Source organism: Anomaloglossus baeobatrachus, chromosome 7, assembly GCF_048569485.1.
Source record: "Anomaloglossus baeobatrachus isolate aAnoBae1 chromosome 7, aAnoBae1.hap1, whole genome shotgun sequence".
Lineage (NCBI taxonomy): Eukaryota > Metazoa > Chordata > Amphibia > Anura > Aromobatidae > Anomaloglossus > Anomaloglossus baeobatrachus.
The window spans coordinates 296,772,631-296,791,082 of NC_134359.1; the positions used below are offsets into that span (position 1 = coordinate 296,772,631).

The 18,452-nt window shown below is 42.8% G+C and overlaps 1 protein-coding gene across 1 annotated transcript in view; it reads right to left on the bottom strand.

Moving 5' to 3' along the window:
* Positions 1-3,679: 3,679 nt before the first annotated feature.
* LOC142245624 (uncharacterized) overlaps positions 3,680-18,452 on the bottom strand; it is a 64,504-nt gene continuing 49,731 nt past the window's right edge. The window contains exon 12 of the mRNA XM_075318504.1: positions 3,680-7,017. Coding sequence (XP_075174619.1) covers positions 6,944-7,017 — 74 coding nt within the window. The 3' untranslated portion in view covers positions 3,680-6,943. The remainder of the gene's footprint in view (positions 7,018-18,452) is intronic.

An 18,452-nucleotide genomic window follows, 5' to 3' on the forward strand; every position in this document is an offset into this window, starting at 1 on the left:
ACCCCCGTTCTTGTCATCACTGGGAGCCCCACAGGCTGGACCCTCCATAATCACAAATACTGTGGATAGATGATGAATATATGCGGTGTGAAAATCCCTCACTGTAAACAAACAAGGGTTAACACCATTAGTGTTTTGCATTTTTTTTATATTTTTTTTACCTTAGTATTAAGACCACATGCACACATTGAGTATTTGGTGATTTTTTTTTTTTTTTACCTCAGTATTAAGGCCACATGAACACGCTGGGTATTTGGTGAGTTTTTTTACCTCAGTATTAAGGCCACATGCACACGCTGGGTATTTGGTGAGTTTTTTACCTCAGTATGAAGACCACATGCACACGCTGGGTATTTGGTGAGTTTTTTACCTCAGTATGAAGACCACATGCACACGCTGGGTATTTGGTGAGTTTTTTACCTCAGTATGAAGACCACATGCACACGCTGGGTATTTGGTGAGTTTTTTTACCTCAGTATTAAGACCACATGCACACGCTGGGTATTTGGTGAGTTTTTTACCTCAGTATTAAGACCACATGCACACGCTGGGTATTTGGTGAGTTTTTTACCTCAGTATTAAGACCACATGCACACGCTGGGTATTTGGTGAGTTTTTTACCTCAGTATTAAGACCACATGCACACGCTGGGTATTTGGTGAGTTTTTTACCTCAGTATTAAGACCACATGCACACGCTGGGTATTTGGTGAGTTTTTTACCTCAGTATTAAGACCACATGCACACGCTGGGTATTTGGTGAGTTTTTTACCTCAGTATTAAGACCACATGCACACGCTGGGTATTTGGTGAGTTTTTTACCTCAGTATGAAGACCACATGCACACGCTGGGTATTTGGTGAGTTTTTTTACCTCAGTATGAAGACCACATGCACACGCTGGGTATTTGGAGAGTTTTTTACCTCAGTATGAAGACCACATGCACACGCTGGGTATTTGGTGAGTTTTTTACCTCAGTATGAAGACCACATGCACACGCTGGGTATTTGGAGAGTTTTTTTTACCTCAGTATAAGGCTAGGAACGCACTTTGCGTTTCCAACTGCGTTTCAGGTGCTTTTTAGGTCTGTTTTGAGAAGCACCTTTTTCATGCCAAAAGGCATGCGTTTTGATTTATTATTATTATTATTATTATTTATTATTATAGCGCCATCAATTCCATGGCGCTTTACATGTGAAAGAGGTATACATAATAGGGACAAGTACAATAATCATAAACAATACAAGACACAAACAGGTACAGGAGGAGAGAGGTCCCTGCCCGCGAGGGCTCACAGTCTACAAAGTCAATGGAAAATGGGGATTTCTTGACTGCACTTTGCGTTTTGAAACGCTGCGTGTAATTTGCATATTTTGTGGCAAAAAACATGCGTTCAAAGAAGGAGCATGTCAGTTGTTTTTGCCATTTTGGGTGCATTTTGCTAACATTGGAGTCTATGAGAAATGGCAAAAACCAAGATTCCTGCAAATTCCTGCGTTTTACCTGCTTTTCCAGTGCAGAAAACATGCGTTTTGGACTTCAAAAACGCATGCTTTTTGGACATTAAAATAATGATATCATATGTCCCTTTACACACACACATAGTCCGACAATTTAAAATAAGAAATTTAATAAATTATTGCTATTTTTCCATAAAATATCATATTACCGCTATAATTTCATTAAATTAATCTATTTCCATTATTTTTCATGAAAATATTGATTTGTTTCTTTTTTTCAAATTTTTTTCCAAGAGTTTGACTATTTAATCTTTATTTAGCAGTGTCTTGATGAACAAAACGCATCTTTCAAAACACAGGTGGAAAAGCAGGTAAAAAGCGCTGAAAACGCATCCAAAACGCGGTAAATACGCATGCGTTTTCAGCGCTAAATTTGTGAAAAAGACAACTTTGGTCAAATCAATTAAGCCCAAAACGTGCGTTTTGAACTGCAAGTAGGAGAACGCAAAGTGGGGCCCTAGCCTTAAGGCCATGTGCACACGCTGAGTATTTGGTGAGTTTTTTACCTCAGTATTAGGCCATGTGCGCACGTTGCGTTCAGTAACTTGCAGAAATGAATGCATCCTCTTGCAGAATTTGTCAGTCAAATTTGGTTTTGACCACATAAACGCTGGAAATACGCAAGCTTTTTTAAAGCGTTTTTTTCCGCATTTTGACCGTGTTTTACATGCATTTTCAGTGCTTAAATTGAGATGCGTTTTCAATACAAATACACAACTAAATAAAGTTTGAACATTCAAACACTAGGAAAAAAAATTACAAAAAAATAACCTATAAATCAAACACTATAATGATAATTTTCCAAAAATGGTTAATGTGATTTAATAATTATGTTCAAAATAAATTTAAAATAGTGTTTCACTCATTTTTTAAAGTCGGAATGGATGTGAGGGCAAATGGAAACCTCTTGACCTCACTATAATGCCAAAAACGCATGCTTTGATTTTGTCAAAAAAGCATGTAAAACGCTAGAAATTTCTTTTAGGATGTGTTTTGATAATTCTCATTGACTTCAATGTTAGCAAAACGCTGCCAAAATGGCAAAAACAATTGACATGTTGCTTCTTCAAACGCAGAGATTTTGACAAATTTTAGGCAACTAAAATGCTGCGTTTTTAAAAGCATCGTGCACACAAAAAAGCCCTATTTCCCATAGACTGCCTGGAAATCAAAACGCATGCAATTTTGCATTAAAACGCTGCAGCTCAAAACGCTGCGTAAACGCATGAAAAAACGCAACGTGCGCACATGGCCTCAAGGCCACATGTACACACTGAGTATTTAGTGAGTTTTTTACCTCAGTATTAATGCCACGTGCACACGTTGAGTATTTGATAAGGCCACATTCACACGTTGAGTATTTGGTGAGTTTTTTTAACTCAGTATTAATGCCACGTGCACACGTTGAGTATTTGATAAGGCCACATTCACACGTTGAGTATTTGGTGAGTTTTTTACCTCAGTATTAAGGGCAAGTGCACACGCTGAGTATTTGGAGAGTTTTTACCTCAGTATGAAGGCCACATGCACACGTTGAGTATTTGGTGAGGTTTTTTTTTACCTCAGTATTTGTAGCTCAAACCAGGAGTGGGTAAAAAATACAGAAGTGGTGCTCGTATTTCTATTATACTTCTCCTTTTGTTCCACTCCTGGTTTTAGCAATAAATTCTGAGGTAAAAAACTGACCAAATACTCAATGTGTGCATGTGGGCTTACTGGAGAGCTTATTGTTTCAATGCAATCAGTGTTTTATCAACAGGTTATTACTATTGGACTAGATGTCTCGTGCCTGCTATTGTCTGTAACTCCACCCCCACCACTGATTGGCTGTTTTCTGTGTACACTCTGCAAAGGTACCACTAAGTAGTGGGGGTGGGGTTATGCTGGGGACTATTTGGCAGCAGGTTTCCTAGTCCCCTAGTGATAATCTCCTGCTGATATATAAGTGTTTTTATCAAAACTACAGCAAGCAACTCGATAAGTGACACATCGCTGGAATCAGGATATCTGTCACTACATTATTCTGCTCTCAGATTAGGCAGAAAAAATCTGGTGACAGATTCCCTTTAAGTATTGGCTCATATCAAGAACATTGTATTCATATGAAAACCTTGAATAAAGAGACCATGCAAAGATAAAGACACTTCGGGCTTCACCTAGTAACGTTTTACATATATGAGGCTGCACACGCTTTATTGGCTGATATTACAGAGATACATGGCGTGGATGGAGAAAACGTGATTCAACCAAAGCAAAGAGCAGAGTTTTGAGTTGGATTTACACAGGTGCGAACATTACATTTCTGTCAAATCCACTGGGACGTCCGCGAGTCTGAGTGGTGGATTGTGATGAAGATTTACTATAACATTACTGCAAAATCAGTGATAAAAAAAAATCTGCTGTAATTCCACAATAAAGGATAAAAATCCAAACGGTGGTGGTGGTAGTGGGGGGGGGGGTTGTGTTACATTTTGGCCCATATGTTCCTCCACCACTCGGGAAGTAGAAATTGTAATCAACATCTGCTTAACCTGAGGAAGGTGAAAAAAATCCCTAAAAAGCGCCCACATTGATATTTAACATGTATTTTACAGACAAAAATCTGATGCAGAAACTGAATAAAAAACCTCTTCATGTGCACGAGAGGCGCTTTCACCCTCTGACATCCAGGGTTTTGGCACTTATATTTATGTTAGGCTTCCTGTTGAGTTTTCAGAGTGGAAATTCCAAGGTTTTGATCAGTTTTGTACACAGCCTAAAAAAAATTGTTTAAAAATGCTCAACAGAATTTTCTTGCTTATTTCTATAGTAAAACCACTTTGCTGTATTCATTTTTTTTTAGTATTTTTTACCCTAAATCAGATTTTGAAAAATGCCTAATTTTGAAAAAAGAAACTGCATGTTACTTCCATGAAGCAGCTCCTGATGGAATCTGTTCCAAAATACGCACTGTCCAATCAAAAGGTGAAAAATTTTTTTTTTCATAAATCCTATCAGGAAACAAAAAAAACTTCACCAAAATCCCCCCAGAGAAGGAGCGAATCCTGCAAAGGTTTCCAATGGAAAACTCAAAAAATCTCGGTCTTCACAGGCGTAGATTGCAAGGTCATTTGGACAAGGACTTGTCTCCTTTTGTTTTATCAGACATTTGCTTTGGTTTCTTGTCATTTTATTTCTTCTCCGATTGTAAAGTGCTGTGAAATATGATCCCGTTATAGAGAGAATAATAGTTACAGTCATTTCAGAGTTATCACTAACACAATTTATATCTGAAATTATATTAAAGCGTTCAATATAAAGTATCTTTTATAAAATATCATAGTAAAAAAATAAGTAATAACCCCAACACAAGTTTTAGTAGCACACTCGGATCCTCAGGGGAGTGTGTTACGGCTGCTCTGCAGAAATACCCTTTGACACTATTTTATAAGAACATTGTCATGTTCTGCTTGTGGTGGGCACAGAAGCAAGTCGGAGAGGCAGCTCCAAAATGCATTTAGCAAAAAACCCACAAGAGAGTGATATATAAGAATAGTCAGCTAACCAAAGTCTTATACCAGGATGTCTCGTCAGTACTGGGGAGACAGCAATCCGTTAACAGGTGGAAGCAAAGTGGTCGAAAGCCAAAAAGTAACGTCAAAGGTAGAAGGGCAAAACAAAGCCGAAGTCGGGGATCGTAACCAAGGTCAGTTGCCGGAAGGAGGTGGAGACACGGCATGGGACCGGTGGTCAAAAAGACAGGACTAAAGGCGGCGTCACACGCTACGATATATCGGGCGATATGTCGTCTGGGTCACGGATTCCGTGACGCACATCCAGCATCGTTAGAGATGTCGTAGCATGTGACAGCTACAAACGACTGTGAATGAGCAGAAATACTCACCTTATCGTTGCTCGTTGACACGTCGTTCATTTTCATAAAGTCGTTCCTCCTTCTGCGCGCCGGTTGTTCGTCATTCCCGAGGCAGCACACATCGCTACGTGTGACACCCCAGGAACGACGAACACAGCTTACCTGCATCCCGCCGGCAATGCAGAAGGAAGGAGGTGGGCGGGATGTTACGTACCGCTCATCTCCGCCCCTACGCTTCTATTGGGTGGCCTCTGTGTGACGTCGCTGTGAAGCCGAACGTCCCTCCCCCTTCTGGAAGAGGATGTTCGGCGCCCACAGCGAGGTCGTTCGAGAGGTAAATACGTGTGACGGGGGTAAACGACTTTGTGCGACACGGGCAACAAATTGCCCGTGACGCACAAACCACGGGGGTGGGTGCGATCGCTCGTGCGATCGCACGATATATCGTCCCGTGTAACGCCGCCCTAAGGAGACAAAAAACGGGACCGGGGTCAGGAGCATGGGAATGACAATCAGTATAGGGAGTACACAGGTCATGAAGAGGTAGCTGGGAGTCGGGACGGATCAGAGTCAGGCTCACAGGTACCAGTAGCACACTGCAGAGCAGTAACTATTACTGGCGGTGTACCGGAGATAATAGCACCAAGATATGGCGGCACGACCTCCGGAACGAGGCAGGGTGGAACAAGCCCCTCCCATGAGACCAAAAACCCCCGAGAAGAGGATGCATGCACCGGCTCACCGGTGGCAGAGCCATGATTTTATTTTGGTGAGCTGACGTTTTCATTAATGTCATTTTTGGGTAAATACGACATTTTAATCTTTTTATTGTAGTTTTGTAATTTTACTTCAGAGTGATGTGGTGACTGATAAAAACGAAATTCTGGCTTTTCTATATATTCTTGTTTCTTTTTACACAGTAGTGCAGGGTAATTCATTTTATATTTTGACAGAATTAACCTTTACTGACGCGGTAATATTGGAGATCACATCTGCAACTACTACATATAAATTCTGCTATCAGACAATGACAGCAGCAACTAAATGATTAACAGCAGCAATTGACGCTCAGTTCCATCATATGCTGTTAATGACTGATGGCAGTTATGTAATATAGGCGGCATTTTCTGTGTGCAGACAGAGTGCAGCTCCTGAGCCCTCTCCACACTTACCGTAAATACCCCAGCACTGAGATACAGGTACGTCATTTTCTGTTTAGGGGTTAAAGGGGTTTCCCAGGGTAACCTTTTATGTCACCAAACGTTTGTATAGAAATGGAATAACAAGCCCCCAGGTTACTCATCTATGGAGGTGCTGCCTCTCTGCCGCTGCCCCGATCGTTGTTTACAGAATGCAGTGATTACATCACGACTACAACTCACATCACCGACAACCACTGAGCTCAATGGCTCTTCTAGAATAAATGGCATGGGCCACTGAGCTCAGTGATCGGCTGTGGCAGCTAAACCCTTCATTCTCTTCATGACATTTTTTGAGAAATATTATATTGTAATATTGATTATATTGTGATCTTTCTCCCGACATTAAGTTTCCTCAGATTTCACGGTGATTCATGTCTCCTGTGTGGCAAAGGTTGGCTTCTGTTTTGTGACATTTCTTTGTCCTCGTCCGTCCGTTCCTGTTCCTGTGTGGCACAAAGAGGATTTTTCAAAAATTAAAAGTCATCACAGGCATTATAATAAATGATAAAAGGAAGAAGGTCAAACTAAGGCAAAACAGTAAAGAAACGTGGAAACAATGAAATATGTACAGTACAGACCAAACATTTGGACACACCTTATCGTCTCTAGAACAACTGTTAAGAGGAGGCTTTGTGGAGCAGGCCTTCATGGTAAAATAGCTGCTAGGAAACCACTGCTAAGGACAGGCAACAAGCAGAAGAGACTTGTTTGGGCTAAAGAACACAAGGAATGGACATTAGACCAGTGGAAATCTGTGCTTTGGTCTGACGAGTCCAAATTTGAGATCTTTGGATCCAACCATCGTGTCTTTGTAGAAAAGGTGAACGGATGGACTCTACATGGCTGGTTCCCACCGTGAAGCATGGAGGAGGAGGTGTGATGGTGTAGGGGGGCTTTGCTGGTGACACTGTTGAGGATTTATTCAAAATTGAAGGCATACAGAACCAGCATGGCTACCACAGCATCTTGCAGCGGCATGCTATTCCATCCGGTTTGCGTTTAGTTGGACCATCATTTATTTTTCAACAGGACAATGACCCCAAACACACCTCCAGGCTGTGTAAGGGCTATTTGACTAAGAAGGAGAGTGATGGGGTGCTACGCCAGATGACCTGGCCTCCACAGTCACCAGACCTGAACCCAATCCAGATGGTTTGGGGGTGAGCTGGACCGCAGAGTGAAGGCAAAAGGGCCAACAAGTGCTAAGCATCTCTGAGAACTCCTTCAAGACTGTTGGAAAACCATTTCCGGTGACTCCTTCTTGAAGCTCATCAAGACAATGCCAAGAGTGTGCAAAGCAGTAATCAAAGCAAAAGGTGGCTACTGTGAAGAACCTAGAATATAAGAGATATTTTCAGTTGTTTCAAACTTTTTTAAGCATTTCATTCCACATGTTATCATTCATAGTTTTGATGCCTTCAATGTGAATCTACAATTTTTAGAGTCATGAAAATAAAGACAACTCTTTGAATAAGAAGGTGTGTCCAAAGTTTTGGTTTGTACTGTAGATATATAATTAGGAACTTCAGTTTTCTGTGGCAAAAAGCAACTAGAAGAAACAATGCTGGATCTTTGATAACAATAAAATAACACGACAAAATCCTTCACCGCAGAGAAAGAAAACACAGATAAAATCACCATTAGTAGAAAGCAAAGCTGATAACCAGATTGTCATGATTGACTCCTGGCTCAGCTGGAGCTGAGCCTTTTTTTTAGTTTCACTTCTGATGCAGGTCACTTTAGGAGTTAATCCTTCCTGCCTCATTCTGGAGGTCAGGCTGCTTTATTAGGGCACTGTTTCTCTTGGACTTCGCCAGTGATACTTCTGGCTCTGCTGTGTTCTGCTCTTGAGTGACCTGTTGTCTGCCCTGCCCCCTCCTGACCTCCGTGTTCACCTGACCTGTTAACCTCCTCTGTTGTCTGTTTCCATCAGTGTCTCTCCCGCTGTCTCCCTGTTCGTTCCTTATCTGTTTACCTTAATTCTGTCTTGTCTTCCCACTCCCCCTCGCTTCTAGGCTCTGATTTCCCGACTACTGACTATTTGCTTCCCTCTGACTATGTTTAGACTTTGCCCTTGTGTACTTACAAGACCTCATGTTGTGACACGGCTTTCTGACGATTCTACTGCCATCTGGTGGGCTTGACTAGTATTACCTCTGCTAGGGAATTCCCTGCTCATACGTTTCCTCCACTTTTACGCCCCCTAGTGGTTTACCAGCTAACTACCTTCTCAGATAGTTTCAGGAATCCTCTCAGTCCCACATTACTGCACTCTACTGCTATTGTACATCTCAGAGTACAGCGTGACACAGATGTTGTGAGTGGACAGGAAGAGGAAGAGTCTTTTTCCTAATGGTTTCTATATAAAGAAGATACAAAGGCGATTACAGCTGTGGGCTAAGACTGGTGAAAGGTAAGTAACAAACTGAGGGCAAAAGGACACAGTCTGAGGGGGCACAGAGAGCAGTCTATGAGAGGCAATAAAGAAAACAGTCTCCGATACATGGCTCCTGGGATTCCTATACAGTGTGTCAAACCAAATCCTGTCCACCGCCTTTAATTTGTGAACGGCGGCAGCTATAGGAAACAATCTCTGATATATGGCTCCCGAGATTCTTATATAACCCCATATATCTCTCCTCTCACCTGAGTCTCTGATAGACATCTCCAGGATTCTTATATAACGCCATATATCTCTCCTCTCACCTGAGTCTCTGATAGACGGCTCCAGGATTCTTATATAACCCCATATATCTCTCCTCTCACCTGAGTCTCTGATAGACGGCTCCAGGATTCTTATATATCCCCATATATCTCTCCTCTCACCTGAGTCTCTGATATACAGCTCCAGGATTCTTACATATCCCCATATATCTCTCCTCTCACCTGAGTCTCTGATAGATGGCTCCAGGATTCTTACATAACCCCATATATCTCTCCTCTCACCTGAGTCTCTGATAGATGGCTCCAGGATTCTTATATAACCCCATATATCTCTCCTCTCACCTGAGTCTCTGATAGAAGGCTCCAGGATTCTTATATAACCCCATATATCTCTCCTCTCACCTGAGTCTCTGATAGACAGCGCCAGGATTCTTATATAACCCCATATATCTCTCCTCTCACCTGAGTCTCTGATAGATGGCTCCAGGATTCTTATATATCCCCATATATCTCTCCTCTCACCTGAGTCTCTGATAGACAGCTCCAGGATTCTTATATATCCCCATATATCTCTCCTCTCACCTGAGTCTCTGATAGACAGCTCCAGGATTCTTACATATCCCCATATATCTCTCCTCTCACCTGAGTCTCTGATAGATGGCTCCAGGATTCTTACATAACCCCATATATCTCTCCTCTCACCTGAGTCTCTGATAGATGGCTCCAGGATTCTTATATAACCCCATATATCTCTCCTCTCACCTGAGTCTCTGATAGACAGCGCCAGGATTCTTATATAACCCCATATATCTCTCCTCTCACCTGAGTCTCTGATAGACAGCGCCAGGATTCTTATATAACCCCATATATCTCTCCCCTCACCTGAGTCTCTGATAGACGGCTCCAAGATTCTTATATAACCCCATATATCTCTCCCCTCACCTGAGTCTCTGATAGACGGCTCCAAGATTCTTATATAACCCCATATATCTCTCCCCTCACCTGAGTCTCCGATAGACGGCTCCAGGATTCTTATATAACCCAATATATATCTCTCCTCTCACCTGAGTCTCTGATAGATGGCTCCAGGATTCTTATATAACCCCATATATCTCTCCTCTCACCTGAGTCTCTGATAGATGGCTCCAGGATTCTTATATAACCCCATATATCTCTCCTCTCACCTGAGTCTCTGATAGACGGCTCCAGGATTCTTATATAGCCCCATATATCTCTCCTCTCACCTGAGTCTCTGATAGACAGCTCCAGGATTCTTATATAACCCCATATATCTCTCCTCTCACCTGAGTCTCTGATAGACGGCTCCAGGATTCTTATATAACCCCATATATCTCTCCTCTCACCTGAGTCTCTGATAGATGGCTCCAGGATTCTTATATAACCTCATATATCTCTCCTCTCACCTGAGTCTCTGATAGATGGCTCCAGGATTCTTATATAGCCCCATATATCTCTCCTCTCACCTGAGTCTCTGATAGACAGCTCCAGGATTCTTATATAACCCCATATATCTCTCCTCTCACCTGAGTCTCTGATAGACGGCTCCAGGATTCTTATATAACCCCATATATCTCTCCTCTCACCTGAGTCTCTGATAGATGGCTCCAGGATTCTTATATAGCCCCATATATCTCTCCTCTCACCTGAGTCTCTGATAGACGGTTCCAGGATTCTTATATAACCCCATATATCTCTCCTCTCACCTGAGTCTCTGATAGATGGCTCCAGGACTCTTATGTAACCCCATATATCTCTCTTCTCACCTGAGTCTCTGATAGACGGCTCCAGGATTCTTATATAACCCCATATATCTCTCCTCTCACCTGAGTCTCTGATAGATGGCTCCAGGATTCTTATATAGCCCCATATATATCTCCTCTCACCTGAGTCTCTGATAGACGGTTCCAGGATTCTTATATAACCCCATATATCTCTCCTCTCACCTGAGTCTCTGATAGACGGCTCCAGGACTCTTATGTAACCCCATATATCTCTCCTCTCACCTGAGTCTCTGATAGATGGCTCCAGGACTCTTATGTAACCCCATATATCTCTCCTCTCACCTGAGTCTGTGATAGATGGCTCCAGGATTCTTATATAACCCCATATATCTCTCCTCTCACCTGAGTCTCTGATAGACGGCTCCAGGATTCTTATATAACCTCCATATATCTCTCCTCTCACCTGAGTCTCTGATAGACGGCTCCAGGATTCTTATATAACCCCATATATCTCTCCTCTCACCTGAGTCTCTGATAGATGGCTCCAGGATTCTTATATAACCCCCATATATCTCTCCTCTCACCTGAGTCTCTGATAGATGGCTCCAGGATTCTTATATAACCCCCATATATCTCTCCTCTCACCTGAGTCTCTGATAGACGGCTCCAGGATTCTTATATAACCCCATATATCTCTCCTCTCACCTGAGTCTCTGATAGAAGGCTCCAGGATTCTTATATAACCCCATATAACTCTCCTTTCACCTGAGTCTCTGATAGATGGCTCCAGGATTCTTATATAACCCCATATATCTCTCCTCTCACCTGAGTCTCTGATAGAAGGCTCCAGGATTCTTATATAACCCCATATATCTCTCCTCTCACCTGAGTCTCTCATAGATGGCTCCAGGATTCTTATATAACCCCATATATCTCTCCTCTCACCTGAGTCTCTGATAGACAGCTCCAGGATTCTTATATAACCCCATATATCTCTCCTCTCACCTGAGTCTCTGATAGACGGCTCCAGGATTCTTATATAACCCCATATATCTCTCCTCTCACCTGAGTCTCTGATAGATGGCTCCAGGATTCTTATATAACCCCCATATATCTCTCCTCTCACCTGAGTCTCTGATAGACAGCTCCAGGATTCTTATATAACCCCATATATCTCTCCTCTCACCTGAGTCTCTGATAGAAGGCTCCAGGATTCTTATATAACCCCATATATCTCTCCTCTCACCTGAGTCTCTCATAGATGGCTCCAGGATTCTTATATAACCCCATATATCTCTCCTCTCACCTGAGTCTCTGATAGATGGCTCCAGGATTCCTATATAACCCCATATATCTCTCCTCTCACCTGAGTCTCTGATAGACGGCTCCAGGATTCTTATATAATCCCATATATCTCTCCTCTCACCTGAGTCTCTGATATATACAGCTCCAGGATTCTTATATAACCCCATATATCTCTCCTCTCACCTGAGTCTCTGATAGATGGCTCCAGGATTCTTATATAACCCCATATATCTCTCCTCTCACCTGAGTCTCTGATAGACGGCTCCTGGATTTTTATATAACCCCATATATCTCTTCTCTCACCTGAGTCTCTGATAGACAGCTCCAGGATTCTTATATAACCCCATATATCTCTCCTCTCACCTGAGTCTCTGATAGACGGCTCCAGGATTCTTATATAACCCCATATATCTCTCCTCTCTCCTGAGTCTCTGATAGACGGTTCCAGGATTCTTATATAACCCCATATATCTCTCCTCTCACCTGAGTCTCTGATAGACGGCTCCAGGATTCTTATATAACCCCATATATCTCTCCTCTCTCCTGAGTCTCTGATAGACGGTTCCAGGATTCTTATATAACCCCATATATCTCTCCTCTCACCTGAGTCTCTGATAGATGGCTCCAGGATTCTTATATAACCCCATATATCTCTCCTCTCACCTGAGTCTCTGATAGATGGCTCCAGGATTCTTATATAGCCCCATATATCTCTCCTCTCACCTGAGTCTCTGATAGATGGCTCCAGGACTCTTATGTAACCCCATATATCTCTCCTCTCACCTGAGTCTCTGATAGATGGCTCCAGGACTCTTATGTAACCCCATATATCTCTCCTCTCACCTGAGTCTGTGATAGATGGCTCCAGGATTCTTATATAACCCCATATATCTCTCCTCTCACCTGAGTCTCTGATAGACGGCTCCAGGATTCTTATATAACCTCCATATATCTCTCCTCTCACCTGAGTCTCTGATAGACAGCTCCAGGATTCTTATATTACCCCATATATCTCTCCTTTCACCTGAGTCTCTGATAGATGGCTCCAGGATTCTTATATAACCCCATATATCTCTCCTCTCACCTGAGTCTCTGATAGACGGCTCCAGGATTCTTATATAACCTCCATATATCTCTCCTCTCACCTGAGTCTCTGATAGATGGCTCCAGGATTCTTATATAACCCCCATATATCTCTCCTCTCACCTGAGTCTCTGATAGATGGCTCCAGGATTCTTATATAACCCCATATATCTCTCCTCTCACCTGAGTCTCTGATAGACGGCTCCAGGATTCTTATATAACCCCCATATATCTCTCCTCTCACCTGAGTCTCTGATAGACGGCTCCAGGATTCTTATATAACCCCATATATCTCTCATCTCACCTGAGTCTCTCATAGATGGCTCCAGGATTCTTATATAACCCCATATATCTCTCCTCTCACCTGAGTCTCTCATAGATGGCTCCAGGATTCTTATATAACCCCATATATCTCTCCTCTCACCTGAGTCTCTGATAGAAGGCTCCAGGATTCTTATATAACCCCATATATCTCTCCTCTCACCTGAGTCTCTCATAGATGGCTCCAGGATTCTTATATAACCCCATATATCTCTCCTCTCACCTGAGTCTCTGATAGATGGCTCCAGGATTCTTATATAACCCCCATATATCTCTCCTCTCACCTGAGTCTCTGATAGACGGCTCCTGGATTCTTATATAACCCCATATATCTCTCCTCTCACCTGAGTCTCTGATAGACAGCTCCAGGATTCTTATATAACCCCATATATCTCTCCTCTCACCTGAGTCTCTGATAGAAGGCTCCAGGATTCTTATATAACCCCATATATCTCTCCTCTCACCTGAGTCTCTGATAGACGGCTCCAGGATTCTTATGTAACCCCCATATATCTCTCCTCTCTCCTGTGTCTCTGATAGATGGCTCCAGGATTCTTATATAACCCCCATATATCTCTCCTCTCACCTGAGTCTCTGATAGACAGCTCCAGGATTCTTATATAACCCCCATATATCTCTCCTCTCTCCTGTGTCTCTGATAGATGGCTCCAGGATTCTTATATATCCCCATATATCTCTCCTCTCACCTGAGTCTCTGATAGACGGCTCCAGGATTCTTATATAACCCCATATATCTCTCCTCTCTCCTGAGTCTCTGATAGATGGCTCCAGGATTCTTATATAACCCCATATATCCCTCCTTTCACCTGAGTCTCTGATAGACAGCTCCAGGATTCTTATATAACCCCATATATCTCTCCTCTCACCTGAGTCTCTGATAGATGGCTCCAGGATTCTTATATAGCCCCCTATATCTCTCCTCTCACCTGAGTCTCTGATAGATGGCTCCAGGATTCTTATATAACCCCATATATCTCTCCTCTCACCTGAGTCTCTGATAGACGGCTCCAGGATTCTTATATAACCCCATATATCTCTCCTCTCACCTGAGTCTCTGATAGACAGCTCCAGGATTCTTATATAACCCCATATATCTCTCCTCTCACCTGAGTCTCTGATAGACGGCTCCAGGATTCTTATATAACCCCATATATCTCTCCTCTCACCTGAGTCTCTGATAGACGGCTCCAGGATTCTTATATATCCCCATATATCTCTCCTCTCACCTGAGTCTCTGATAGACGGCTCCAGGATTCTTATATAACCCCATATATCTCTCCTCTCACCTGAGTCTCTGATATATACAGCTCCAGGATTCTTATATAACCCCCATATATCTCTCCTCTCACCTGAGTCTCTGATATATACAGCTCCAGGATTCTTATATAACCCCCATATATCTCTCCTCTCACCTGAGTCTCTGATATATACAGCTCCAGGATTCTTATATAACCCCCATATATCTCTCCTCTCACCTGAGTCTCTGATATATACAGCTCCAGGATTCTTATATAACCCCATATATCTCTCCTCTCACCTGAGTCTCTGATATATACAGCTCCAGGATTCTTATATAACCCCCATATATCTCTCCTCTCACCTGAGTCTCTGATAGATGGCTCCAGGATTCTTATATAACCCCCATATATCTCTCCTCTCACCTGAGTCTCTGATAGACGGCTCCAGGATTCTTATATAACCCCATATATCTCTCCTCTCACCTGAGTCTCTGATAGATGGCTCCAGGATTCTTATATAACCCCATATATCTCTCCTCTCACCTGAGTCTCTGATAGACAGCTCCAGGACTCTTATATAACCCCATATATCTCTCCTCTCACCTGAGTCTCTGATAGACGGCTCCAGGATTCTTATATAACCCCATATATCTCTCCTCTCACCTGAGTCTGATAGACGGCTCCAGGATTCTTATATAACCCCATATATCTCTCCTCTCACCTGAGTCTCTGATAGATGGCTCCAGGATTCTTATATAACCCCATATATCTCTCCTCTCACCTGAGTCTGATAGACGGCTCCAGGATTCTTATATAACCCCATATATCTCTCCTCTCACCTGAGTCTGATAGACGGCTCCAGGATTCTTATATAACCCCATATATCTCTCCTCTCACCTGAGTCTCTGATAGACGGCTCCAGGATTCTTATATAACCCCATATATCTCTCCTCTCACCTGAGTCTCTGATAGACGGCTCCAGGATTCTTATATAACCCCCATATATCTCTCCTCTCACCTGAGTCTCTGATAGACGGCTCCAGGATTCTTATATAACCCCATATAACTCTCCTTTCACCTGAGTCTCTGATAGATGGCTCCAGGATTCTTATATAACCCCATATATCTCTCATCTCACCTGAGTCTCTCATAGATGGCTCCAGGATTCTTATATAACCCCATATATCTCTCCTCTCACCTGAGTCTCTCATAGATGGCTCCAGGATTCTTATATAACCCCATATATCTCTCCTCTCACCTGAGTCTCTCATAGATGGCTCCAGGATTCTTATATAACCCCATATATCTCTCCTCTCACCTGAGTCTCTGATAGACGGCTCCAGGATTCTTATATAACCCCATATATCTCTCCTCTCACCTGAGTCTCTGATAGACGGCTCCAGGATTCTTATATAACCCCATATATCTCTCCTCTCACCTGAGTCTCTGATAGACGGCTCCAGGATTCTTATATAACCCCATATATCTCTCCTCTCACCTGAGTCTCTGATAGACGGCTCCAGGATTCTTATATAACCCCATATATCTCTCCTCTCACCTGAATCTCTGATAGACGGCTCCAGGATTCTTATATAACCCCATATATCTCTCCTCTCACCTGAGTCTCTGATAGATGGCTCCAGGATTCTTATATAACCCCATATATCTCTCCTCTCACCTGAGTCTCTGATAGACAGCTCCAGGATTCTTATATAACCCCATATATCTCTCCTCTCACCTGAGTCTCTGATAGACGGCTCCAGGATTCTTATATAACCCCATATATCTCTCCTCTCACCTGAATCTCTGATAGACGGCTCCAGGATTCTAATATAACTCCATATATCTCTCCTCTCACCTGAGTCTCTGATAGACGGCTCCAGGATTCTTATATAGCCCCATATATCTCTCCTCTCACCTGAGTCTCTGATAGACGGCTCCAGGATTCTTATATAACCCCATATATCTCTCCTCTCACCTGAATCTCTGATATATGGCTCCAGGATTCTTATATAACCCCATATATCTCCTCTCACCTGAGTCTCTCATAGACTGCTCCGGGATTCTTATATAACCCCATATATCTCTCCTCTCACCTGAGTCTCTGATAGACGGCTCCAGGATTCTTATATAACCCCATATATCTCTCCTCTCACCTGAATCTCTGATAGACGGCTCCAGGATTCTAATATAACTCCATATATCTCTCCTCTCACCTGAGTCTCTGATAGACGGCTCCAGGATTCTTATATAGCCCCATATATCTCTCCTCTCACCTGAGTCTCTGATAGACGGCTCCAGGATTCTTATATAACCCCATATATCTCTCCTCTCACCTGAATCTCTGATATATGGCTCCAGGATTCTTATATAACCCCATATATCTCCTCTCACCTGAGTCTCTCATAGACTGCTCCGGGATTCTTATATAACCCCATATATCTCTCCTCTCACCTGAGTCTGATAGACAGCTCCTGGATTCTTATATAACCCCATATATCTCTCCTCTCACCTGAGTCTCTGATAGACAGCTCCAGGATTCTTATATAACCCCATATATCTCTCCTCTCACCTGAGTCTCTGATAGACGGCTCCAGGATTCTTATATAACCCCATATATCTCTCCTCTCACCTGAGTCTGATAGACAGCTCCAGGATTCTTATATAACCCCATATATCTCTCCTCTCACCTGAGTCTCTGATAGACGGCTCCAGGATTCTTATATAACCCCATATATCCCTCCTCTCACCTGAGTCTCTCATAGACAGCTCCTGGATTCTTATATAACCCCATATATCTCTCCTCTCACCTGAGTCTCTGATAGATGGCTCCAGGATTCTTATATAACCCCATATATCTCTCCTCTCACCTGAGTCTCTGATAGACGGCTCCAGGATTCTTATATAACCCCATATATCTCTCCTCTCACCTGAGTCTGATAGACAGCTCCTGGATTCTTATATAACCCCATATATCTCTCCTCTCACCTGAGTCTCTGATAGACAGCTCCAGGATTCTTATATAACCCCATATATCTCTCCTCTCACCTGAGTCTCTGATAGACGGCTCCAGGATTCTTATATAACCCCATATATCTCTCCTCTCACCTGAGTCTGATAGACAGCTCCAGGATTCTTATATAACCCCATATATCTCTCCTCTCACCTGAGTCTCTGATAGACGGCTCCAGGATTCTTATATAACCCCATATATCCCTCCTCTCACCTGAGTCTCTCATAGACAGCTCCTGGATTCTTATATAACCCCATATATCTCTCCTCTCACCTGAGTCTCTGATAGATGGCTCCAGGATTCTTATATAACCCCATATATCTCTCCTCTCACCTGAGTCTCTGATAGACGGCTCCAGGATTCTTATATAACCCCATATATCTCTCCTCTCACCTGAGTCTGATAGACAGCTCCAGGATTCTTATATAACCCCATATATCTCTCCTCTCACCTGAGTCTCTGATAGACGGCTCCAGGATTCTTATATAACC